Raw genomic sequence first — 10,810 nt, 5'->3', positions numbered from 1 at the left:
TAGATGTAAAATAAAAATGTATGTAAAATGTCATAATTATGAATAAAAAATCAGAATTATGAGATTAAAAAATCAAACTGAGAAAAATTTGGAATTATGAAAAGTCAAAATTATAAGAAAAAAGTCAAAATTATGGCATAATGACTAAAGAATTTAAGTCTTCTTTTATAATTTTTGACAACTTTTTTGTTCAAAAGTATAGCTTAAGTCATAACTCTAAGATAAAAAGTCAAACTTATGACGTACTGTCATAATTTGGAAATAAATTTGAAAATATGATATCAAAAACGAATTATAATGAGGCGCTTTAAGGGCTCGCTGTGGTTTTCCACCAAATAAATACAAGCTTTAATTGTTTAATCAAGCTTGCAAGATTAATCCATTAACATTAGCACTGTAATGTGGCGTTCACACCGGACGTGAATGACTCCAATAAATCGCGCTATTCGCGTGTAGTTGGACGCTTGAACATTTTGAGTTTACTCGCTTCATTCGCGTGACATTCACTTCATGTGAATTCGCCTCATGGGCGGGGCTTCTGCCAGCGGCTCGTCTCATTGTGAAATGGCTGACATGGACTGTGTTCACACGTCTTTTTTTGTTAAAATCTACTGTTAATGTGTGACAAAACGTAGTTTTAAGACTTTTTCAGGCAATAATGTACCACACGCACCGAACAGAAAGCCCTGTACCGAAACGATTCGGTACGAATACGTGTACCGTTACACCCCTAATAGTAATATTGTTTAATTATTAGTGATATTGATATATAATCAGAAGAATGTGTGCAGGCCTATAAACACAAGCATAGCTTTTTAAAACACTTTTTTTTTTTTTACTTCAATGAGATGTTTTGTTTTGTGGCAGTGTTAGGTGTGTGACACACACACACACACACACACATGCGCTGGTTCAGTCCAGATCCTCCAGCACCAGCTCATCCCGAGGCTCATCCCTCCGGCCGTTCCCCTGAGCGTCCGGCCCGTCTCCGTCCGCGAACACGCGGTTGTGTTTCCAGGGGCCGGTGCGGCGGGGCTGAGGCGGCTCCTCCAGCACACACACACCCAGCTGAAACGCCGCCTGGAACCCGCGCCGGAAGTTCTCGTTGAAGTAGCCGTAGACGATGGGGTTGACGCTGCTGTTGAAGAAGGCCAGCCAGTGGGCGAAGGGGAAGATGTAGACGGCCACCAGGTCCAGCTGAGCGGCCGACAGGTTCCCGTAGTCGGTCAGCATCATGAGGATCCAGAGCGGCAGCCAGGACACGCTGAACAGCAGCGCCACCATCAGGAGCATGTTCACCACGCGCAGCTTCCTGCGGGAAACCCTGCGGCCCTCGTCCTCCGCCCGCGCGCCCCGGATGGAGGCGGGGGACTGGACCAGCTTGAGGGCGATGCGCGTGTACATGATGGCGATGAGAGTGACCGGAGCCAGGTAGATGTGCGAGAACAGGACGGTGGTGTAGATCTTCCTCATGCTGCGGTCGGGCCAGGCCTCCCAGCAGGTGAACAGGGGGTAGGTGATGTTGTCCCGGTCCACCGTGAAGTGCAGGACGTCCTGGGAGACGGTCAGCGTGACGGCCGAGGGACACATGATGGCGATGGCCAGAGCCCAGATGAAGGCGATGGTGATGATGGCCTGATGCTGCGTCAGCTTACGCTGGAACGGATACACGATGCAGCGAAACCTAGGGGGCAAGTGGAGGTTACATTTTGAGATTAAACAGATTGGTCCAAAAAAAGTAAAAAAAAAAAAAAATTATGACATAAGTCAACAAAAAAATTAATAATCATAAAAAAAAAAATTTGGAAATTAAAATGTCAAAATTATTATATTAATAAATCAAAATTATGACAGAACAAATCGAATTATGTGAATAAAAAATCTAACTAATGAGATAAATGGAATTATCACAAAAAGTTGAAATTAGGGCTGTCAAAAGATTAATCGCGATTAATCGCATCCAAAATAAAAGTTTGTGTTTACATAATATATGTGTGTGTGCTCTGTTAATTATTATTTATATATAAATACACACACAAGCATGTATATATTTAAGAAATATTTGCATGTATATACTGTATATACATTTATATAATCTATAATATATATAAATATAAATGTTTTATATATAAAAATAATATTTTTTCTTAAATATATACATGCTTGTGTGTGTATTTATATATAAATAATAATTAACAGAGTACACACACACATATAATATGTAAACACAAACTTTTATTTTGGATGCGATTAAGCGCAATTAATCTTTTGACAGCCCTAATTGAAATTAAAACTGATATCATGACAAACCATAATTACGACTTTTTTCCTTTTGTTATAATTTTGACAACTCATACTGTCATTATAAAAAAGTTGAAATGATAGAAAATCTCATTATTAATGAAAAAAATGCAATTTTAATAAAATGAAAAAAATATTCAAACAATAAAATTGAGATTTATTACAATTTGAATTATGACAAATAAGTTGAGTCAATATTATGAATTAATCAAAATTATGAAATGAAAAATCTAAATTATGAGAATAAAAAGTACAAAAATTATGACAAAAGTTCAAACTTTTGGATTAAAAAAATGAAATTATGACAAACAAGACTAAAACAATCAAGTGATGAGATCAATTTAAAAAAAGTTGAAATTGAGATTAAAAAAACAACATTATGAATTAATCAAAATTATGAAAAAAAGCATCCAAAGGACAAAATAAAAAGTCAAAATTATGAGAATAAAAAGTCAAAATTTAAACAAAATTGGAATTATGACAGAAAAGTTGACATTTTGAGATTAAAAAATTGGAGTTGAAATTATGACAAGTCGAAAAATATTAAAAAGTAAAAATTATGACGTCATAATTAGAAGATAAAAAGTCAAAATTAAATTATTCATCAAATGTCATAATTATGACATAAAAAACAAATCATGTGATGAAACAATTGAAATTGACATTAGACAAAAATTTTAATTTAGATTATTAAAATTCTAATTGTGACAAAAAGTTAAAAATTCAAGTCAACACTATGACAAAATGTCATAATTATGAAAAAAAGTCAAATTTGTGAGATTAAAATGTCAAAATTATTATATTAATAAATCAAAATTATGACAAAAAAATCTAATTATGGGAATAAAAAATCAAACTATGAGATAAATGGAACTATCACAAAAAGTTGAAATTAAAACTGATATCATGACAAACCATAATTACGACTTTTTTCCTTTTGTTATAATTTTGACAACTCACACTGTCATTATAAAAAAGTTGAAATGATAGAAAATCTAATTATTAATGAAAAAATGCAATTTTAATAAAATGACAAAAATATTCAAACAATAAAAGTGAGATTTATTACAATTTGAATTATGAAAAATAAGTTGAAATTTTGAGTCAATATTATGAATTAATCAAAATTATGAAATACAAAATACAAATGACAACAGAAACATCATGCTGTGGACAATCACATCAGCCAGGATAATCACAATCTAAATTATATTCAAAATTTACATTTTGAGATTAAACAATTGGTCCTAAAAAGTAAAAAATAAAATAATGATTAGGATTTTTTGTTTTCATAATTATGAAAATTCAAATTATGAGATTAAAATGTACAATTATTAGATTAATAAATCAAAATTATGACCAAAAAAATCATATTATGAGATTAAAAAGTCGGAAAAAAAATGGAAATTAAAACTGATATTATGTCAAGTCATAATTATAAGAAATAAGTCAAAAATATGACTTTTTTCCCTTTTATGTTATCATTTTGACAACTCATACTATGATATCATTATGAAAAAGTTCGAATTATTAGTGCAAAAGATAGATTAAAAATATATGACAAAGTAACAAAAAGATTCAAACAATAACATTGAAATTTATTAATTATGACAAATAAATTGAAACTATGAGTCAAGATTATGAATTTATCAAAATGACAAAATAAAAAGTCAAAATTCTGAGAATAAAAAGTCTAATTATAAACAAAATTGGAATTATGACAGAAAAGTTAAAACTTTTGGATTAAAAAAATTAAATTATGACATAAACAACACATTAACATTATGAGATCATTCAAATTATGACAAAAAAGTTGAAATTGAGATTAAAAAGCCAACATTACGAATGAATCAAAATTATGAAATAAAACATCCAAATGACAAAATAAAAAGTCACAAAATTTAAATTATGACTGGAAATTTGACATTTTGAGATTTAAAAAATGGATTTGAAATTAAGTCGAAAAATATTAAAAAGTCAAAATTATGACATAAATCATTATTAGAAGATAAAAGGTCAAAATTAAATAATTCATCAAATGTCATAATTATGAAAAAGTCGACACTAAACAAAATGTCATAATTATGAAAAAAAGGCAAATTTGTGAGATTGAAATGTCAAAATTATGAATTAATCAAAATGTATGAAATAAAATCCAAATTACAAAACAAAAAGTTATGATATTAAATTTGAACACAATTTGAATTATAACATGAAATTATGAAACTAAAAAATTGAAATGTTGAAATTGTCATAATTTAAGCCATAATTATAAGAAAAATGTAAAATTATGGCATACTAATTCATAATAATGAGATACAAAGTCAAAATGTATCACATAAGTATGACATGTTTTATGTTTAATTATGATTTTTTTTTTCTTACATGGCGGGAAGCGTCCACTGAGACAGGAAGTGAATAAAGTGACCAGCAGACCAACACTGAGAGAATGTAAGGTGATCATAATTTGCATACTGATTATTTCACAGACCAATATTCTGCAAAATCTATATTACAGATATTTATCACGATATCCACAGCAGTTCACCTGCTATAAAGGCTTCTCAGAGATTTGAGTTCTTGCTCAGAAGTGTTTAATTACAGCATCTTAACCAGAGCTGAGGAGAGTCTCACACACAGTCTCTGCTAATCACGGCTTTGTTCAAAAGCCAAAGACTGAGACGTCTGTCAAATGCTTTGTGTTTGTGAAGCTGTGTGTGTCTTCTACCTTTAATTGACTAACTTTCTTCAGTTCCACACAATGGAAGTGTTCATCTGTGGTTCTTCAGCACATTGCGAACACGTCTGTCAGTGTCCCAACACTAGTTTATACTGCAGTAGCTCCTCACGACTTCTTCTCGTGTTTCACAGAAGAGAGGCGAGGAGTCAGTCTTTCTACCTCTAGCAATTTATGACTTGAGCATTGTTTCTACACCTGTACGGAAGGCATACCTGCCAACTTTTCAAAAAACCTTGGAGTGAGATTTTTGTCAGGGGAGATCAAAATTATGCTGCACACGCAGCCACACAAGTTGATGGCTCATATATCAGAGAATTGGAATTAATTTGATGTTGTACGCATGTATACCCTGCATTCTGGTGGTTTGTGGGGAGGCCCAAAGCCGTTGATATGGGCAGCCTATGGAGATGGACAATATTGGTTACGTTCTCTGAAGCAGACACAGCTGAAGGTCCACCCCCAGGAAACTTTGGATTAAGTAGATGTGATTTCCTGCATTCTAGTGGATTTTGGGGTGGTCTGCTAAAGATGTGCAATACCTGAACTTATTCTGATTCATGTTCGGTATCACTAGGTGCGTTTACATGGAGCACTGTAATCGGTTTAAAAGTCCAATCCGAATAAAAATACTCCATATAAACACCTCAATCGGAATAAAAATGACCAAACCGAATGAAATTGTAATGGGTTTGAGAGGGGTGGGATAAACCTTTTCATGAACCGATCAAACGAAAAATTCCACCATGTAAACGATCTGATCCGATTACTTTGAGTGCACGTCTTTCTGTGACGTGATATACAGCGCGCGCCTCCTCAACTGAAGAGCGCGCGCCGCGCTCACACCAGGCTAATGTTGACAAGAGATGAAAGTTCATTTGTCTGAGGTATTAAACTTTTTTTTCGTAACATGTTATGAACATAATGTTGAATAATGACACAGACATAGCCTGGCTACAGCATCTCATCTCGACAGCGTTTGTCCTCGGCTTCAACTGCGCCTGACAGAATCATTTATTTTTTAATTTATTTTTTTATAAAACTGTACAAGTCCTGGTGGCCGTTGAGAGCTGCCATTTCAACGGGGAACATTCAAGCTGCTCTCTGTTATAGTTAAGTTAGCTATTTAGAAAAAAAAAATTCAACAACTGCTTCAAATTGGTTAAGTAGCATTACCCCCAGTCTACTTTAATTACTTTTGTTAATATTTATAACTTTGTGATTATGGTATCTTTCCTTAATAATCTGAAATATATATGTTTAGTACTACTAGTAATGATGCTGAGCACGTCTTGAATGCTTCATTCATGTTTCACCGTATATCCTATATTTTTATTAATAATTTGAGTGCATTTTATTGTTAATTTTGTGTTTTTCAAAATAAATGAATTGAATTCATTTTTGATTCCGCATTCATCATTCACAGCTGTTGAAATAGCCATTTATAGGACATAAATTAGGTTAAACTACTGCATGTCCGCCCACAGAAAAATAAATAAATATAAAAATTACCAACACAGAACTATTGATCCACGATACGTAACGAATCTGAGGCGGCAGACAAACTGTGTGCGCATGTCACAAAATGATTCCTACTGAAAGTCAGCACATGTAAACACCAGATCGGATTAGATAACGTCTCATGTAAACAGTCCAACGAATCGTTCAATCGGAATGATTTTAATCGGAATGACAAAAAAGTGCGCATGTAAACGTGGCTATTGTAGAGCCTTCTAGACTTGAGCTAAACATTCAACCAGAAAACTATTGTTGTGCCTAATGACTTATTAATAGACCAGTGTTTAAGGTTGATTAGGTTGATTGATATTTTGATTAGAATGGTATTAGCTAACGCGTTCTTCATGTATTGTGCTAGTTTAGCAATTATAACGTTTGGATCTACACAAAAACACATGGTTCACGGTTCTTGAATTTCAGACACAGTATTCAAGGACTGGCAACTATGTGAAAACAAACATTGGTCTTAGAAAGTGCTTAAATTAAACAAAGTTTAAGAGTAGTTAAAGAAGAGAAACCGACATATTTCTGCTTTTTCATTCAGGGAGTCTGCTGCTGAATTCAGACGAATGCAAAAGAAAAACCCCTATTTTTACACAGTTTACACATACAAACAGTGTTGTAAATGTTTGTTAACTGTTGGATTGATAAGCTACGTGCATTAAAATAATGTAGAATAATAATGTATCTAGAATATTATATAAAATCATATTTTAAAATAAACATATCATTTATCATTTTGACTCCTAGTGTATAATTTTCCCTGTTCTTAAGAATTGTTTAAATTCAGTTATGTGATGTTTTTTACAAGACAGGATGATTTTTGAGAATTTAAGCTTTCAAATAATACCTAAAATGATTAGGCATAGGGCCTACTTAAAACTTGGTTTGAATAAATAGTCTATATTGATGTTTATTAAACATATAAGCTAATTTATTACTAATTTTATAAATAATTTATTTGGATGGCTGATTGGTTTATGATTAATTTCCAATTAACTTCTCTGATTATATAATATTAACGATGTTAAAATAATATTAAGATTTAAGCATATGCAGAATTATCTACCATTAATGATAAACTAAATCCTATAAAATCCTCAGCTTCAGTCTATTGCAGATATAGATATTCATACATGCAGCATGCGTATAACTACGGTTGCAGAGTCTCGGGCCAAGATCAGCCTTTTTTTTGTTTTGTTTTTTTTTTGCGTGAGGAATTGGATGTGTGGCGTGAGTGCGTGTGAAAACAGGCAAAACCGTGTGTCGGCGAAAGCGTGAGAGTTGGCAGCTCTGTGAAGGTGAGTAAAGGATGCCAGAATGATCATAGCCTAATTATTAGAGGCATATTATGTGTTTTTAGCTCGACTAGAGCAGGTTTTCCTGCTTGAGTGTTGATTATTTCCTCATATTCTCCAGTGTTGCGGCTCCTCTCTTCCCAGTCTGTCAGTAACGCTCTGTTTACTTCCTGTCTCTGTGAAGCCCCGCCTTCTGAAAAGCACACTGTGCTCTGATTGGTGTTTGGGAAATGTCCCGCCCCTTACCTTAATCTTGAGTTCAACACATCACTCATTACAGACCAATTTCAAATCTCCTTTTGTGACAATCATATTAGAAAAGGCAGTGTCCTCACAACTATTCAGTGTTTTTGTCTTGTTTCCTATCTAAAAATCTAAAAATTCTTAAATCAAGATGCTTTTACTATAGTTGTTTTCTGAATAAATATAAATGTAAATAAACAAACATGATTCAAATAAATATGAAAATGTATTAAAATTAAATAAATACATTTGATTAAAATAAATAAGAAAATGTATTAAAATAATATACTATAAAATAAATAAATACATTTGATTAAAATAAGAAATTGCATTAAATAAAATAATATAAAATGAAATGAATGCATTTGATTTAAATAAATTAGAAAATTTATTTAAATAATATACTATACATTTAAATAAATAAATTTGATCAAAATAAGAAAATATTAAATAAAATAATATAAATTTGATTAAAATAAATAAGAAAATGTCTTAAATGAAAACTGTACATTTATAAATACATTAGATTAAAATAAATAAATTGTATTAAAATAGGAAAATTTATTAATTAAAATAATATTTAATTTGATTAAAATAAATAAGAAAATTTAGTAAAATAATATACATTTACATGTATAAATATATTAAATTAAAATATTTATTTTATTAAAATAAGAAAATGTATTAATTAAAATAATATAAATTTGATTAAAATAAATAAATAAAATATCTTAAAATAAAATAATATAAATGTACATTTATAAATACATTAGATTAAACAAATAAGAAAATGTATTAAAATAATACGCTATAAATGAAGATAAATACATTTGATTAAATTTAAAAAATGTATTAATTAAAATAATATAAATTTGATTAAAATAAAATAAAAATATATAAATGTACATAATAAATAAGAAAATTGTATTCCAACAATATAATTTTTAATAAATAAATTGAATAAAATAAATAATGTGTTTAAATTAAATAACATAAATTTGTGTTGAAATAAAACATTGGGTGACTTGCAATTTCCTAGTATTTAATTCTGTAAAAACAGAGATTTTAATTATTGGGCCAAAAACGCAGCAGCTCGAGTTCTGACTAGAAGCAGGAAGTGTGAGCATTAACACTTTAAAGGCTTTGTTTAATGCAGTGTTAATCTCCCAGCACTGGAGCGAGCTCTTCATTGCTCCTTCACGTCTGTTGCGATCTCATAATACCTAGAATATGAGATGTGCTGGTTTTGCAGATGAACATGTTGGCTTGTGTGTGTAACCCCATGTGCAGTGCGGCGGGTGAGAGTTATTCACCTTTCCACTGCGATGGCCACCAGTGTGAAGACGGATGCGGAGACGGACGCCCCCTGGACCAGGCCACTCATCTTACAGATCACCACATCAAACGGCCATCCTGAGCCGGAGAGAGGCAGAGCTCAAACACATGCTCCACCACACCAGAGGAATTCACTACATTTGATATGGAAGCCAGCGCAAAAGCTGTTTAAAGGCTCGCTTTCCTTCACACTGTTAGAGTTGATCCTCATGAACATGGACAACATTTCAAAACACGAGATGGACGTGTGACGGAGTATTTCTGTGCCTAGTTAGAGTATGGCCCTGTGTGACGTCATAAAGGGAGGAATTCCTTATATGGGCACTTCTCCCGAATGAACACGCTCACACACTCTCTCTCTCTCTCTCTCTCACACACACACACACACACACACACACACACACACTGCCCCTACCCCTAAACCTACCCATCACACACACACACACACACACACACACACACACACACACACACACACACACACTGCCCCTACCCCTAAACCTACCCATCACACACACACACTGCCCCTAACCCTAAACCTACTCATCACACACACACACACACACACACACACACACACACTGCCCCTTCCCCTAAACCTACCCATCACACACACACACACACACACACACACACACACTGCCCCTACCCCTACCCACAAACCTACCCATCACACACACACACACACACACACACACTGCCCCTACCCCTAAACCTACTCATCACAGACACACACACACACACACACACACTGTCCCTTCCCCTAAACCTACCCATCACACACACACACTGCCCCTTCCCCTAAACCTACTCATCACACACACACACACACTGCCCCTACCCATAAACCTACCCATCACACACACACACACACACACACACACACACACTGCCCCTACCCCTAAACCTACCCATCTCACACACACACACACACTGCCCCTACCCCTAAACCTACCCATCTCACACACACACACACACACACTGCCCATACCCCTAAACCTACCCATCACACACACACACACACACACACACACACACTGCCCCTACCCCTAAACCTACCCATCACACACACACACTGCCCCTACCCCTAAACCTACTCATCACACACACACACACACACACACACACACACACACTGCCCCTACCCCTACCCATAAACCTACCCATCACACACACACACACACACACTGCCCCTACCCCTAAACCTACCCATCTCACACACACACACACACACACACTGCCCATACCCCTAAACCTACCCATCTCACACACACACACACACACACTGCCCATACCCCTAAACCTACCCATCACACACACACACACACACACACACACACACACACACACACTGCCCCTACCCCTAAACCTACCCATC

The 10,810-nt window shown here is 34.1% G+C and overlaps 1 protein-coding gene across 1 annotated transcript in view; it reads right to left on the bottom strand.

Moving 5' to 3' along the window:
• Positions 1 to 818: 818 nt before the first annotated feature.
• LOC307122363 (neuropeptide FF receptor 1-like) overlaps positions 819 to 10,810 on the bottom strand; it is an 18,423-nt gene continuing 8,431 nt past the window's right edge. Inside the window, exons 2-3 of the mRNA XM_079846354.1 lie at positions 9,411 to 9,510; positions 819 to 1,684 (exon numbers count right to left, since the gene is read on the bottom strand). Of these exons, the coding sequence (XP_079702480.1) occupies positions 913 to 1,684; positions 9,411 to 9,510 (872 nt within the window). The 3' untranslated portion in view covers positions 819 to 912. The remainder of the gene's footprint in view (positions 1,685 to 9,410; positions 9,511 to 10,810) is intronic.

The sequence above is a fragment of the Gobio gobio genome (assembly GCF_949357685.1).
Source record: "Gobio gobio genome assembly, contig: scaffold_174, whole genome shotgun sequence".
Classification (NCBI taxonomy): domain Eukaryota; kingdom Metazoa; phylum Chordata; class Actinopteri; order Cypriniformes; family Gobionidae; genus Gobio; species Gobio gobio.
Note: the sequence above shows the minus strand (reverse complement) of the source record. Positions and strands in the feature narration are given on the sequence as shown.